General features: G+C 45.0%; 1 protein-coding gene across 1 annotated transcript in view; it reads left to right on the forward strand.

The window, feature by feature from the left end:
- Positions 1 to 17,434, forward strand: part of DDX23 (DEAD-box helicase 23) — a 140,530-nt gene that overhangs the window by 77,945 nt on the left and 45,151 nt on the right. The window contains exons 8-9 of the mRNA XM_069230500.1: positions 9,052 to 9,164; positions 15,516 to 15,659. Of these exons, the coding sequence (XP_069086601.1) occupies positions 9,052 to 9,164; positions 15,516 to 15,659 (257 nt within the window). The remainder of the gene's footprint in view (positions 1 to 9,051; positions 9,165 to 15,515; positions 15,660 to 17,434) is intronic.

Consider the following 17,434-nt stretch of genomic DNA (forward strand, 5'->3'; position numbering starts at 1 on the left):
AGGGCTGATGTAAATCTGTTGATGGTAACAGATGAGGATCAGGAGGCAGAGAGTGAACCTCACCCTGATCTTCTGTCATCAGACCCAAAAGATGGCTCAGTAGATGGAGTGATCTACTCAGACACCCTCTCTGGCCAACAGCAAGCTGATTGTAGGAGAGTCCTACAACAGTTTCCTGAACTCTTCTCCCTAACCCCTGGTCAGACACACCTGTGTACCCATGATGTGGACACAGGAGACAGCATGCCTGTCAAAAACAAAATTTTTAGACAGTCTGACCATGTTAAGGAAAGCATCAAGGTGGAAGTCCACAAGATGCTGGAATTGGGAGTAATTGAGCGCTCTGACAGCCCCTGGGCTAGCCCAGTGGTCTTAGTCCCCAAACCTCACACCAAAGATGGAAAGAAAGAGATGAGGTTTTGTGTGGACTACAGAGGGCTCAACTCTGTCACCAAGACAGACGCCCATCGAATTCCTAGAGCTGATGAGCTCATAGACAAATTAGGTGCTGCCAAATTCTTAAGTACCTTTGACTTGACAGCAGGGTACTGGCAAATAAAAATGGCACCTGGAGCAAAAGAGAAAACAGCATTCTCCACACCTGATGGGCATTATCAGTTTACTGTTATGCCCTTTGGTTTAAAGAATGCCCCTGCCACCTTCCAAAGGTTGGTGAATCAAGTCCTTGCTGGTTTGGAGTCCTTTAGCACAGCTTATCTTGATGATATTGCTGTCTTTAGCTCCACCTGGCAGGATCACCTGGTCCACCTGAAGAAGGTTTTGAAGGATCTGCAATCTGCAGGCCTCTCTATCAAGGCATCCAAATGCCAGATAGGGCAGGGAACTGTGGTTTACTTGGGCCACCTTGTAGGTGGAAGCCAAGTTCAGCCACTCCAACCCAAGATCCAGACTATTCTGGACTGGGTAGCTCCAAAAACCCAGACTCAAGTCAGGGCATTCCTTGGCTTGACTGGGTATTACAGGAGGTTTGTGAAGGGATATGGATCCATTGTGACAGCCCTCACTGAACTCACCTCCAAGAAAATGCCCAAGAAAGTGAACTGGACTGTGGAATGCCAACAGGCCTTTGACACCCTGAAACAAGCAATGTGCTCAGCACCAGTTCTAAAAGCTCCAGATTATTCTAAGCAGTTCATTGTGCAGACAGATGCCTCTGAACATGGGATAGGGGCAGTTTTGTCCCAAACAAATGATGATGGCCTTGACCAGCCTGTTGCTTTCATTAGCAGGAGGTTACTCCCCAGGGAGCAGCGTTGGAGTGCCATTGAGAGGGAGGCCTTTGCTGTGGTTTGGTCCCTGAAGAAGCTGAGACCATACCTCTTTGGGACTCACTTCCTAGTTCAAACTGACCACAGACCTCTCAAATGGCTGATGCAAATGAAAGGTGAAAATCCTAAACTGTTGAGGTGGTCCATCTCCCTACAGGGAATGGACTTTATAGTGGAACACAGACCTGGGACTGCCCATGCCAATGCAGAGGGCCTTTCCAGGTTCTTCCACTTAGAAAATGAAGACTCTCTTGGGAAAGGTTAGTCTCATCCTCTTTCGTTTGGGGGGGGGGGTTGTGTAAGGAAATGCCTCCTTAGCATGGTTGCCCCCTGACTTTTTGCCTTTGCTGATGCTATGTTTACAATTGAAAGTGTGCTGAGGCCTGCTAACCAGGCCCCAGCACCAGTGTTCTTTCCCTAACCTGTACTTTTGTATCCACAATTGGCAGACCCTGGCATCCAGATAAGTCCCTTGTAACTGGTACTGCTAGTACCAAGGGCCCTGATGCCAAGGAAGGTCTCTAAGGGCTGCAGCATGTCTTATGCCACCCTGGAGACCTCTCACTCAGCACAGACACACTGCTTGCCAGCTTGTGTGTGCTAGTGAGAACAAAACGAGTAAGTCGACATGGCACTCCCCTCAGGGTGCCATGCCAGCCTCTCACTGCCTATGCAAGTATAGGTCAGTCACCCCTCTAGCAGGCCTTACAGCCCTAAGGCAGGGTGCACTATACCATAGGTGAGGGTACCAGTGCATGAGCATGGTACCCCTACAGTGTCTAAACAAAACCTTAGACATTGTAAGTGCAGGGTAGCCATAAGAGTATATGGTCTGGGAGTTTGTCAAACACGAACTCCACAGCACCATAATGGCTACACTGAAAACTGGGAAGTTTGGTATCAAACTTCTCAGCACAATAAATGCGCACTGATGCCAGTGTACATTTTATTGCAAAATACACCCCAGAGGGCACCTTAGAGGTGCCCCCTGAAACTTAACCGACTGTCTGTGTAGGCTGACTAGTTCCAGCAGCCTGCCACACTAGAGACATGTTGCTGGCCCCATGGGGAGAGTGCCTTTGTCACTCTGAGGCCAGTAACAAAGCCTGCACTGGGTGGAGATGCTAACACCTCCCCCAGGCAGGAGCTGTAACACCTGGCGGTGAGCCTCAAAGGCTCACCCCTTTGTCACAGCACCGCAGGACACTCCAGCTAGTGGAGTTGCCCGCCCCCTCCGGCCCGGCCCCCACTTTTGGCGGCAAGGCCGGAGAAAATAATGAGAATAACAAGGAGGAGTCACTGGCCAGTCAGGACAGCCCCTAAGGTGTCCTGAGCTGAGGTGACTCCAACTTTTAGAAATCCTCCATCTTGCAGATGGAGGATTCCCCCAATAGGGTTAGGATTGTGACCCCCTCCCCTTGGGAGGAGGCACAAAGAGGGTGTACCCACCCTCAGGGCTAGTAGCCATTGGCTACTAACCCCCCAGACCTAAACACGCCCTTAAATTTAGTATTTGAGGGCTACCCTGAACCCTAGAAAATTAGATTCCTGCAACAACAAGAAGGACTGCCTAGCTGAAAACCCCTGCAGAGGAAGACCAGAAGACAACAACTGCCTTGGCTCCAGAAACTCACCGGCCTGTCTCCTGCCTTCCAAAGAACTCTGCTCCAGCGACGCCTTCCAAAGGGACCAGCGACCTCTGCATCCTCTGAGGACTGCCCTGCTTCGACGACGACAAGAAACTCCAGAGGACAGCGGACCTGCTCCAAAAAGACTGCAACTTTATCCAAAGGAGCAGCTTTAAAGAACCCTGCAATCTCCCCGCAAGAAGCGTGAGACTTGCAACACTGCACCCGGCGACCCCGACTCGGCTGGTGGAGAACCAACACCTCAGGGAGGACCCCCGGACTACTCTACGACTGTGAGTACCAAAACCTGTCCCCCCTGAGCCCCCACAGCGCCGCCTGCAGAGGGAATCCCGAGGCTTCCCCTGACCTCGACTCTCTGAAACCTAAGTCCCGACGCCTGGAAAAGACCCTGCACCCGCAGCCCCCAGGACCTGAAGGACCGGACTTTCACTGCAGAAGTGACCCCCAGGAGTCCCTCTCCCTTGCCCAAGTGGAGGTTTCCCCGAGGAAGCCCCCCCTTGCCTGCCTGCAGCGCTGAAGAGATCCCTTGATCTCTCATTGACTTCCATTGCGAACCCGACGCTTGTTCTAACACTGCACCCGGCCGCCCCCGCGCCGCTGAGGGTGAAATTTCTGTGTGGGCTTGTGTCCCCCCCGGTGCCCTACAAAACCCCCCTGGTCTGCCCTCCGAAGACGCGGGTACTTACCTGCTGGCAGACTGGAACCGGGGCACCCCCTTCTCTCCATTGAAGCCTATGCGTTTTGGGCACCACTTTGAACTCTGCACCTGACCGGCCCTGAGCTGCTGGTGTGGTAACTTTGGGGTTGCTCTGAACCCCCAACGGTGGGCTACCTTGGACCAAGAACTGAACCCTGTAAGTGTCTTACTTACCTGGTAAAACTAACAAAAACTTACCTCCCCCAGGAACTGTGAAAAATGCACTAAGTGTCCACTTTTAAAATAGCTATTTGTGAATAACTTGAAAAGTATACATGCAATTGAAATGATTCAAAGTTCCTAATGTACTTACCTGCAATACCTTTCAAACAAGATATTACATGTTAAATTTGAACCTGTGGTTCTTAAAATAAACTAAGAAAATATATTTTTCTATACAAAACCTATTGGCTGGATTTGTCTCTGAGTGTGTGTACCTCATTTATTGTCTAAGTGTATGTACAACAAATGCTTAACACTACTCCTTGGATAAGCCTACTGCTCGACCACACTACCACAAAATAGAGCATTAGTATTATCTCTTTTTACCACTATTTTACCTCTAAGGGGAACCCTTGGACTCTGTGCATGCTATTCCTTACTTTGAAATAGCACATACAGAGCCAACTTCCTACAAGCATTATCTGCCTTAGGGGAGCACGTATATCGCTCTAAAAGGCTTATTTAGGCTTAGAAAGTGATAACGCATATAAACTACCACAAAGTACAGGAATGGTGGAACAACGTGCGCGCTTGCCAAAAGGGCCTGCGCGATGGGGGAAGGAAAGGTGCGCGCGCGCGCACCTTACAGGGAACATTGGTCATGATCATACACTGCTGTAAAGGAATACCATCCATTTTGTTTTGGACAAAGAAGGCAGACGACAGGGCGTTAACAAAGAGTAACCAATTACTTTAAAAAGATCATCCCATGGAATGGAGCATTTTGAATTCACTTGTCGTTGAAGGCAGAAGAAAATGAATTGGCATTTGACAGCTACTTGGGTATGAAAAGTAAAAGGGGAAATTGTAGCCTTGCTTTAAAGGAGATGATGCAGAAATTTGCATGTAAAAGATCAATGCAAGTCATCTTTGAAATTATGTAACTTCTCACATTAGAGTAGACCAGCAACAGTTCTCTCTAAGCTTCTTCTTGTAGTTTTATCCATGCTCCCAGTACCTGGAACATTTTCGTATCTATATAGGACCACTCCTGTCCTACTCCAGTGTAGGAAGGAGTTGAAGATTCACCTTTTTACATGACACTGCATCACAATGCAATAACAATATACTTCGGCTTCCTGAACCCAGCTAACTTTCCTGTCACTCGTTGACTGTATGGTTGCTCTTGACCCTACATAGTGCCCTGCTATCTTTTGACTGAGTATACACTACACAAATACCACAAGCATGTGTAGTTACTATGAAGTAACATAATTATGTTTTCTGGAGTATCCAAATTCATACACTTTCATCATTAATTCTTTACATTTATCTAAAGGTTATTTATTTAGTCCTATGACATTTGGCCCCTATTTCTGTAGTAGTTTATAGCAGTTCACTCTGAGTGAGATTTTCATTTTTTATCATTTTTAAGTAGTATCTATGAAAAACAAAAGGTGCACATGAACCTAGTGAGCTGGAGTGTGACTCCTGTGTGTGTGAAAAAAACTTGTTGATTGTAAGCCTTACCAATATAATTTATTTTGGCGAGAAGTTGTAAAAGCAAGGTGATTGTTAATGTGACATGCCACATCTTGCCTTTCAGCTTATAAGGGGTTGCTCTTTATTGTTAGATGGTGAGAGACACTAGTCTGCTGCGAGTGTTACAGCCCCCAAAGAGCTGGCCATGAGAAGTGTTCAGGGGCTAGCTCAATCACAAAGGGTGTAGGTCTAGTTTTGTGGGTTGACTTAGACATTTTTAAAGCAAGGCCTGCCTTAAACAGTTTGGTAGTGGAGAGTCAGGAAGGGACTACTGAAAAGAGTACACAAATCATGGGTCAGTCTAGAAAGAAGTGACATGGCAGACTATCTGAGGTGTAAATGGTTGTACTGTTGAACGTGGTAATGCTCTTGAGTGATTACTACTGAGGATTGAAAGTCTTCCGACTTATATTTTGTTTTTTAGATTCACATATTTTCTTTGGTTTGTGAATCTCTTTAATGAGCTGCTGTTGAAAAGCATGGCTAAAACATGTTGGCAAAACCAATAGCTCCTGCATAGGCATCTCAGGTGGAGTAGTCTTTACATTCCAGCTAAGCTGGCACTTCCGTCAGACCTTTCTTCCTTTCCTTTTCTCTGACTGTAATCCCTTGAATTTGGCAACATACAACTTCCCCTGAAGTTTGACAGCCTCTCCTTTCACTCCTGTTCAGTCAGCTGAGATATCACTCTCTGATGCTGGGGCAACCCTGATTCTGGTGCAGTATATTTGTTACATATATGGCTACCTTAGAACCCACAGGCTCTGAGCTCCAGTCTGTTTGCCTGTGCTCATGTTCATCAAAACCACAATGCCGTTTTATGTTTTGAAAATCAGTCACTCAAGTAGCTTATTCCATCTCTATAACTTGTTCGGGGCTAACTATGCCGAGCAGCTGCTGAGTCTTTTATTAGGTTGCAGCCTACTAGACAGCGCAGCTGTCTGGTTTACTAAAGGTATCTTGAGGATGTTCAGAAAGTTGACCTAAGAATGCATTCCTCTTGTTGGTTACAATTGGCTTTGTGGTTTGTAACTCTAACTCACACTTTCTGGCTTTCCATTTGCTGGCTTTATTTGCTTTAGGCTCTCCAGGTTCGGTTTGTCCCTTCTGTTGCCTAAACCGTTTTTTCAGTTTTTTTCCTCAAACTCACTTTCTGTTAGCAAGCCTTTAAATCTTGTTCTTATCTCATTAGATTTGCTGTGCATTCAAAGACCGGGGTCAAATGTCAGGCACTGGCTTCCAATGATGTTTGTTTACTTTTCTTTCGTTGACTTTAAACTGAGAGTATTTATGTGACAATCTTGCTGGATCCTGAGGGTAGGAAAAATAATTTTATTTTTCTAGCACACAACAACATTCAAATGAACTGTGTAAGTCAGAAAATATCAGATCTATGAATGCACAAATGAGGCACTTTTTTTTTATCTCTGAAGTTTATCTCTGAAGTGTGTTGGAAACAAATACTTGAATATGATCAAAACGAATCATTAAAATAGGTGATACAATGTCCACACATTTATGTTTGTACAGTGTATAGTTCTATTAGTAAAACTGTATATCTGTGCAAATGTAATGGTCATTTCAATTGAAAATGTGTTGTTTGTAATGGCAATGTGTTACCACACTATGATTACTCTACTCTTCACCGCTCCACACCACTGCACTCTACTCCGCACCCCTCCACTGTATTCTGCACAACTCCTTGCTATGCCACTGCACTCTGTGCCACCTCACAATACACATCTACTCTACCCTGTACCTCTCTACTTTGCCAGTGCACTCTTCACCCCTCTTCACTACTGCACTGTACACATTCTAGTCTATGCCACACCAGTCTACTCTGCACAACGCCACTGTACTCCATGCCACTCTGCAACACTGCACTCCATGCCAGTACACTGTTCACCAGTGCACTTTAATCTGTAACACTCAACTCTATGCACCTCCACTCTATGCCAATCCACTGTACACAACTCTGATCTACTCTGCACCACTGCACTTTATACCACTACATTCTCTAACCCACTCTACGCTGCTGCACTTTACCCTGCACCACTCTACTCTGCGACAGTTCACTCTACTCTGAAACAATGTGCTCCACCCCATTGTATTCTACACCACTCTACGCCAATGCACTCTACACAGCTGCTTTGTCACTGCACTCTTCACCACTGCACTCTACTCTGCATCACTGTACTCTACACCACTGCAATCAGACACTGTGTAACACTTCACTCTGTCACTGAGCTCTACGCCACTCTAATCTGCACTACTCCACTCTGTGCCACTGCACTCTAAGGCACTATACTCTACTCTGCATCACTTTATGCTACTGTACTCTGCACCACTCCAAGCCATTGCACTCTGCCACTAAACATTACTCTGTACTCTATGCCACAGCACTCTGCCGCGCAACTCTCCACCACTGCCCTCTGCATCACTCAGTTCTATGCCACCACACTATGCGCCACTGCACTCTACTCTGTGCCATTGCACTCTGCACTACTGCAATTTACGCTGCTGCAAATTACGACACTGCATGGTATGTCGCTGAATTCAATGCCACTGCACTCAATGCCACTATACTCTGCAACACTCTAGACCAGTGCACTCTATTTCAGTCCACTCTGCTCTGTGCCACTCCATTGTATGCCACACTACGCGACTCCACGCTATACAATTCCAATACACAACAGTCACCACTTCACTCTTCGCCATTCCACTCTGACACTCTATTCCACTCTCCTCTGTGGCACTAACTTTCAGCGGGCTTTCACCTCTGCAGTTGCGCTGCACCTTTTTTTAGCATAATGAAAGTGTTTTTCTCCAGGTCATCTTTTATCTTTATGTATTTGATTGTAACTTGCACTGCTGCTACCTATGTTACACATTGTTTCATCAGTGAGGTATGTCTTCACTGGTACTGGTCACGCTATAACTCTAAATGCAGAGTGAGGTTAAGCTTGCACTGCTGCCATATGTGCTGTATATTTTTGGGGGGTTTGAGTTAAGGCTATGCTGTTTTTCCGGTGGGTGTGTCTGTGTGTTTGTGTCCCTTGCAGTAGTACTGAACATACTGTTCTTTTTCTGTGGTGTATGAAGGAAGGCACAGCTATTCTACTGCTTGTGTTATAGCTCTTCTGTGTGTGATTGATGCTTTGCACTACAGGTACTTATGATGGAGTGTTCTGTGTATGAGAAGCTTGGTAATGTGCTTGAATACGTGCATAACAGGTCAGTGCTTACCTCATCTAATTAAAGCTTCAGCAATCTTGCTAACAAGTACTTATATCTTTTCACACGTTGCCCATGTGAATTATACCTGCATTTGAGGAAATTGTGGGATGTTGAATATCCATAGCCATTGAATTTGTTCCCCCTACTGAGAAATCCAACAAGTGTTAGTATCCTCCTCTTGGACAAAGCAGACGGTTTTTCTTTGCATATGCAACAAAATGTCTGACCCTTTGGCTTTGACAGTGTGTGTTTCTTGGATCTATGGGAAAACAGAGGCAGGAATATACCAGGCTATTTTGGTTTTCTATTCTACAAACCTACCTCTCTTTGAGAACCTCACCATAGAACTTGGAGCCAAAAGCCAGCTTTTGTTCTTAATGCTCTCATACTCCTGATATATCTTATACTGTACCCCCTTTCCTTCCTGGATCTTCTCTGAGCTTTGGTGGTAAGATCCCCTTTTTTCTCCTTGTAGGAAAGATACTTGGGTGGAGTCAAGAAACGTCGGCGAACACGACACTTGAATGACAGAAAGTTTGTGTTTGAATGGGATGCCTCTGAAGACACCTCCATTGACTACAATCCACTGTGAGTACATTCTAAATATTCTGAGCACCTAAGACGTGGCCAGTGTTTTAATTTGAGCTGGACGTTGCAGGTGGGTCCCACTGGCAATCATTTTTGGGGACTGGCATTCCTATTTCCTCATCCAATTTTCACCTATATCAAGAGAAAGAAGAACACAAAAGGGCGAAAGAGAAAGAAAACATACTGAAAAACAGTGATGAAGGGATAACGCTGGGATGAAAAAGAATCTGAAGAAGAGAGATAAATGGGGCAGGTGATGTCTGGTGGTGGGTTAAAGAGGCTTGAGGTGGAATCAAGACTACGCAGCCTTAGTATTCACCACCCTGGCCATGGGCCTCTACGCAACATCTTGTCTTGACACCTATTGTTTAAAACTTAAGCTCTGGCCATGGCAGAAACCTGGCTGTAAGTACCTCTGTGAAGGCAGAGATTTCCCTGTTTGTGAGTCCCAACTCTAATTCACAGACGTGTGTTTTTCTCAGTCAGGGCAGATGCTTGTCTGTGTGAGTCCCTATGCAAGGGATCCTTCTTTATGGCCTTCTCCTATGCCACATGCTTGTTTACGAACCCCTATCTGTTTTCCTGTCAGAAGACAGTCTTCTGGTTTGCAGACAGTCATGCTGGGTGAAAACTCTTAAAGAGCTCAGTGGTGGACCATCTCTCCTATGCAGAAATTCACTGTCATGCCCATTTACAAATCCCTAATGCTCCATTCTGTGATTTATTCTTAAGTCTACTTGTACTCTTAGGCTGACGCAACCCCAATACTTGTTTTAAAATGTGTTTGAAACTAAATGAATATTTATGGGCCAGAAGTACAGTCTCAAATAATTAACCATTCCTTTGACTCTTGTATGGAAAACCTAACTGTAGGAAAGTGCATTATTATGTGGTGTGATTGTGAGACCTCACCATGTAATAATGTCACAATATTTATAGTAGGCCCAGTTACATTTCTTTAATTAAACCCTTACCTTAGTCCTGGGTAGCTGTGGCACAGAGAGGTCGGGCCTAATCAAAGGAACAATTGTAAAGCATTTAGAAGTACCAAAACAGTCAATAACTAATAAACACAATGTAATAAGAATCAGACACCAATACATTTTTTTAATTATTTTATCTTGGAAGAGACACCTAAATAGGATATGAAATAAATTGTTATAAACATTTTAGCCAACTGACTAGATTGGATACTTTTCTTCCATTGGAATTGCCACAGCGGGTTGGGAGCCTGTCCAAGGGACCACTGGGACCAGGAAGACAGATCCTTGTTGGGTACAGCAGTCTGAGGGTCCACTGCGGTGCAGCAAACAAGTGGTCCTGATACTGGGGATACAAGATCCTGAAGAGATTTGGTGAGTATTCCTGGGGCGACCGTGATATTCACAGATGTCAGGGGTTGTCTCCGGCCTCAGAACTCTTATCTCCCACAATGCAGCAGTGAAGTCCAGTTGCCACTGGTCAACTGGTCTCCTGGTTACAGCAATATTGCCAGTTGCTTAGAGTTAAGCAAATCCTTTCTTTCTGGGTACAAGGGACTACTTCGGCTACAGGTCCCACTGACTTGTGGCAACCTCTGGAAAGTCAGGACTCAGTCTCCCAGCAGGCACTTCGATGTCCAGTGTCTGTCAGGCGTTCCTAGGCAGTTGGGCCCTTGAGGGGTGCATGTTTCCTTAGCTGTTGGTGGTCCTCAAGCTTAACACAAGGCTAGCCATCTTGCTCTTGGAGTCTTCTTGTCTAGGAGAAGGCAGAGCAGACCTAGTCCTCCTTTTGGGGTCCCTCGGTTGCTGCAGGTGTAATGCAGTCTTTGGTGCACCCTCTCTTTGCGGGGTCCAGGGAACAACAGGGCAATCCTTCTTATTTCTTCTCATCAGTCCAGTTGTGATCGGAGAACTGTCTGTGTTCAGTTTTATGCCATCTTCACAATTTGAGGGCAGGGGGGCTCACTAGCCAACTGAGCAATAGTTCCCACAATGCAACCCTTCTCACTTTGGCCACCAAGCAATCACAGTATCACACTCTGTACCCAAGTCGAAGATGGCGCAAGTCTTCTGCCCATGTGAGCCCTGGGCACACCCCTGAGTTGTACTCAGCATAATGAGCCCTGTTTCCTGGAAATCCGGTTCTAAAACGGGTTTTCCCTCTCCAGAGGGGATGCCAGCTTCTCTGCTCACACAAAGGAGTGGGCAGGCTAAGGTGTGGTCAGCATTTGCTTTACTGAAATGGTAGCCTCTTAGAAGGTGGGACATCTGTGGCCACACCCCGGTGGCCACACCCCGGTAGCCACACTGCTGGAGGAGGTTATACCTACTTCCACCACAACTTTTTGTTCCATGCTCCTGGGTGCGCTTCTCAGGGGAGAACTACAGCAGATAGACAGGAAAGGCTACCAGAGGTCTGGGTAACAAAATGGTAACTTTCTAAAGTCACCTTTCTGTTAAACGTTACCTTAAATGCAATCTCACCAATGAGTTGGGTTTAATGTAATGATTAATTTGACACCTTAGAATAATATAGTTTGTGGTCCCAAATGGAAGTTAGAACTCGGTGCGATGCGGACACCAAAACTCCATGTTATCCGAATGGGACCACCAACATTGCTATAGTGAAATCTGCAGTTTTGTATTTTTACTGCCTGGGTATGTTCAACACCAAAGGAACATGCCTTTCTGTTTTTTTTTCTTTCTTTTTTTCTTTTTTTTTTTCTTAATATGATCCCTGCCTGGTGGGCTACAAAGGCCTGCCCTAGGGGTGAGTTATTAATATGAAAAATGACAGCTTTGACCAGGAAAAAGGGTTTATTTTGCCATGTCCAGTTGTCAGTTTTAACACTGCCTGACTAGGGTGAAGTGGCAGTCCTAGAGTAACGTTCCCACCTTTATCACTGTAGTGGTCGGTGGGGGAGGGCAATTAAGTGATACAGTCCACTAGTGACCCTGGGTACCTATTGTACCATATACTAGGGACTTACGAGTAAGTTACCCAAGTTGATCAGGTATTAGCGATTTGTACACATACTTTTGGGGGTCGGAGCACATGCACTGGGGCCAGGAGAGTTAAGTATTAATAGGTTGATTTGCAAAATGTAGAATCTTAAAATCTTCCTTCCTTAAAGCTGTGAGATTTCCTCAGTGGAAAGGGGCTGCTTGAACACACACACAAAAAAAAACAAAAAAAATCCCCTAAGTTTTGATGAGTAGGCGGTTATTCTCCTGGAAAGTTGTACTGCATTTTGGAAAGGGGAAGGGATCCAAAGGGCACCACTTTCCTTTGCTAATAAATTACCACCCCACCATGGGAGTCACTAATATTTCGGTGGTTTTTGACTGATATTCCGGTCACAACAAAGAAAAAGGTTTTGTTCATCGGACCCTTAAGTTCATTTCAGTGGTATCTGTAGGAAGAAGAGAAAGCCTTGCAAGAGCAGTATGAACAGCAGTGATAGTGCTGGCCCATAGGATGACCCAGTGGATGAGTGATACCTGATCTCTGACAGGGTATGCTGGTGATTGAAGAACAATTAAGCAATTGAGCTAAACGTTTTTTCTTTCAAATAATTGTAACCCATCAAACATAAGCCCTTGTTGTTCTATGGAGAGACCTTGCACTTTGTACCATTTTAGAATTTCTTTTGGATTCATGAAAATGCTAAAGCTGGTGAAGTGACAATGTGTCTTTTTGAATTTGATTTTGTTTGGTGTTTTATTTGCAAGCAGAACAACTTGTTAAGATTCTTCAGACTTCCTTGTTATAATCTCTCTATCCCCTTGTTCAGCTTTTTGTCAGATGCTACTTGCGCTTTTAGAGTTTTAATTGTAGGATGAACCTTAACACCCAAAATTGCAGGAAGTCAGCTTGAAGTTTCTAGTCATTTTTTAAGAAAAAATTATATATATTTTTTATTTTTGTACACCAGAAATCTTGCTGTAATTACAGTAAAATTACATAACATTAAGGCATAAATTGCTCCAACAAAAAGTCTTCAAATATTTTCTAAAAGCTAGAAAGACATTCCTTAGTTTTAGTAAGAGAGAATCGACTTATGAGGCCATTAATAGAGAAATGCTGATTGGAAGTGTGTGCTTTGTGGTTAAGATGAGTAATTGAGATACTGTGCAGCTTTCAGAGACCACCCCCAGAAATCTCCAGTTTGGGAGACCAGAAAAGGTGGGTTGCTGTAGTACAGTTGTTCCCAACCTTTTGACTTCTGTGAACTCCCACTTTATCATTACTGGAACTCGTAGCCCCCACTGAATCATTATTGGAATCTGGGAACCCCCCCCCCCCCCCCCCCCACTGAGTCAATACTGGAAGCCGGGGACCCCGGCATCATTGATATGAAACGCAAAACAATACACAAAAAATACAGAAACAAGCATTGATCGAACACATACACAAATAACACATTTCATATAATTTGCAAACAAATATAAATAAATAGTGCAATTTTATTAGGAAGGTAGGAGCTTTTCTAAATTCAAATGAAGCCACACGTTGTCCATACTATATTCTGTTTGATGCACCTGCACTGCTCCCACGAATCAATCTGAGGATATTAATTTAATTTTTAGCCTCCAATTTCAAATTCCTTGACATTTACAGTATGTTTTGCAGCGCCAATTGTACATTTAGCCGCTTTATTTATATACACTTTATTAATCTGTTAATATTTTATAATTTTCTAATCAGTCGCGGACCCCCTCAGGAGGCTTCGCGGACCCCGGGTTGGGAACCACTTCTGTAGTGTGTATGGCAAGCCAGATTAAACTGCAAGTGTGCCTCACTGGACATCGTTGCTACGATCTGATTTCAGGTTGTGATCTAGGCATGCTCTCTAAATCCAATAATACGTCTAGCGGCTGAGTGCAGTGCAGCTGTTAGTGGAAGGAGAGCACATATGGAAAGGAAAATCAGCACTGCATTTCCCCCATTAATGTGGGATAGTGTCAACAACTGAACAGCTGTCCAGAGGTTATGGCCAGAAGGTTAGCCTGGGAAGATGAGGGATGCCTTACTTGAGTAATGAGAGTTTAAATTTGTCACTCTGAATTTGTTTGTGTCAGTTTGTGTCTGGATAGTTAAGCTGGGGGCTGTTGTCCCATTCATTGCTTTCCTTCGTGGTTTTCTTGGAGCTCATTTAGACATGTCAGTATGCCTATGCACATTAAACACTTGAATGATTAACATTTACCATGACATTTTTTTGTCAGATTCTGAGCCTCTCCTTCGGGCTCTTCCCAGGCCTTTTGTTCAACTCATTCAAACATTGTTGATAAATGAATGATGCAGGTAAAATCTCAGTGCTGGGCCATAACTCCAGGCAGTGCAGTTCTAAAAGAAACATACTTTAAGTAGGCTGTCATTCAACCAAAAAAATGACAATACTTCAGTGTTACCAGTAAATGAAGAGGGACTTGGGGCAACCATATTTGGTACCATGAAGCAAAGGAAGTACTGTCTTTTAAGAGGGGCCATCCTGCTACAAGATCTGGGCATGCTACTTCTGATGTTGCCACAGGGCGTGATGCTGTAATAGTGCAGAAGCGCTCCTGCAGTTGATTTTTTCGTCCTCGGCCATATATATAGACAAATCTGCTACCACAATGTTATGTGGCGGTCTGACACCTGAGGCAACCACTTTGCAATCACTTGCACCTTTTAATTTGTTTATAAGATGCTCTTGCTTGCTTAGTCTTCCTCTCAGTGCTTTTGATTGTGATGTTTCAGTTCTACACTAGCCCTAGGAAGAGTTCTTCCTAAATGTGATAGACACCCCTTCGTCCACAAGCATCTATTACTGAACCTAGATCTGACAGAGCACTGTCCCTCCAGAGGGTGCCATGTTCACACTTTGTACAACTTCTCTGCATCACTAAGCGGACTAGTAAAAAAGAAAGGTTGTGTTGGGTTTTAAACATTACTCAAGAGCAAGTGTAATCCTTTAGCTGGAGAAACAGGCCTCTACTGAGTGCGCTGTGCCGAGGTTGCTTCTTTTTTTTTGAGCGGTTGAGCTCCGCTTAAACTCTCCTTGTGTATCCTGATTGAGTGAACAGTCTGAAATGGTTTCTGTGTCTGTCTTGCTTGGTTGAGGTCCCACTCCAGGGTGTTCCTAGCATGTTCTGGTTGGTGACCTTTCTCTCGGTCTATGATGTTGCTGTAACAGTCTTTATTCAGCGAATTCCCTTTCTCTGGAATTGCCCTGAGTGACTGGTTTGCCTTTGAGTGTTTTTGCTCTGACTGAGAGTATCGTTGCCTGAAAGTGTTTCTTACTGTGCAACTTGGATACATTGTGGTAACTAGTGATACTTCTGCTGACCATGCGACTAACTTAAGTGGTCTCCCTTCTCTCAGGTATAAGGAGCGACATCATGTGCAGCTTCTGGGACGTGGTTTCATTGCAGGCATTGACCTGAAGCAGCAGAAGCGTGAGCAGTCCCACTTCTACGGAGACCTGATGGAGAAGAGGCGGACCCTGGAGGAGAAGGAACAAGAGGAGTAAGTAGGCAACATACCACAGACAATAGCTTACTGACAGACTTAACACACAGGCAAAAGCTCACTAAGCAGGGCTGCAGCCATCGTTTGTGCAGCAGGTTCAGTGTCACTGGGGCCCAGACATCTTAGGGGCCAACTACCCCCAATTTTAGCTGTCATTCATAGGATTTCTGGGGTGAAGGGGCCCATTTTACAAGGTTACGCTAGGCCCATGGCACGTGAATTAAACCACCTCTATCACGTGCATTACCTAACTATTGGAGGTTGAACACATACACTGAATGATGGGTTTGGTGCACAGGCACTAGCCCACTGAAAGGTTTAACTCGCAAGCATTCCATCACTTTGTAAGTCAGTATACTTTTTTTTTTTTTTAAATCTGTTTATTAAACTTTATGCACACACAACAGTACAGTTTACTATTAATGGTTTTGCGATCTGTTTGCACACAATTATGAACTGGTACAGCGCAATTGCGCAATGGAGTGCGAAAGATGCAACTTGAAACTATGTAAAAAATAAAGTCACAGCTAAACACCGCTAATATCACTCCTGTTGTTGGCTACGACACTTAGAGGGCATGGGGGGGAGAAGAAGGATACATCTATTGTGTATAAGGGACGGGGAGGCATAATTAAGATATGAGTTGTATGACAGGAAGGGGCTCAGACCCAGGCTGGTAATAAGCAAGACTAGGTGTGGATTGCGTAAGAGCATAATTGTAGGGGAAGCACACTAAAGTGTTACGTTGTTGTATTGGGGGGAGGGGGAATGAGGAAGTTAATGCAAAGGGTGAGTGCAGGTGGGACAACTGAGAGTAATGTGATATAAATATTGAGCAAGAAAAATAATACATGCACAATTACTAGTTTAGGGTGGGTATGTGTCATCCCTAGCTTCCATCGCTACCACAAAAGTGTCCCAGACTTCAGGGCCATCCCGCAGTAGGCCTTTGTGTTGTAATGAGCGTAGTGTCTGAGCTTCGGCTTGTGCACGGCTATGTAAGTCACGGAGCCAAGCGGAGTGGGATGGGACGTGTGGGGCCTTCCAGTGCGTAGCTATTAGACGCTTGAAGACAACAAATGCAAGATCAATGAATCTGTGTATGTGTTTGTCGCTTTTGGTGCGGTGACGTATGCCAAGTAAGCAGGAGTCTGGAGTGGGCATCAAAGTATGGGATGAGATGTCTGCTGTGGCATCCGTCACGCGATGCCAAGCCGCGTTTGAGTGGCAGCTCCAGACCATGTGGTAAAAGTCCGCTGCCAGATTAGCGCATCTGGGGCATGACAGGTTTGTGTTCTGGTATTTTCCTTGGATACGGGCCGGGGATAGGTATGAGTGGTGGATGTAATTGAATTGGATGTACCACAAGCGAGGATTGCAAGATATTGACATGATCGTTGTGAGAGCCGCAATCCAAGTTTCTTGTGATAAAGGAGAAGGGAGGATGGAATCCCAACGTGCTTTAGCAAGCGGCAGGGCAGAGCAGACCTCAGCTAGCAGTTCTTTATATAATTTAGTTATGAGGCCTTTTGTGCTACCTATGGTAAGGATAGTGGTAAGTAATTGGGGTTCGGGTGGTTCGTTGTTACCAGAGCCCCAGAGGTTATTGAGTAACCTTTTAATGGCGCTATACGTCAAGAAGTCACCAGTGTGCATAACCCCAGCGGCCACTAGTTCCGCAAAGGTGCGTATTGTGGAGTTAGAGTAGTAATCACCTACGTTCAATGTGCTTATGTCCCGTGTATCATGGTGTGTTGAGAGTATTTGGGTGC

The sequence above is a fragment of the Pleurodeles waltl genome, chromosome 4_2 (genome assembly GCF_031143425.1).
Source record: "Pleurodeles waltl isolate 20211129_DDA chromosome 4_2, aPleWal1.hap1.20221129, whole genome shotgun sequence".
In the NCBI taxonomy this organism is placed as follows: domain Eukaryota; kingdom Metazoa; phylum Chordata; class Amphibia; order Caudata; family Salamandridae; genus Pleurodeles; species Pleurodeles waltl.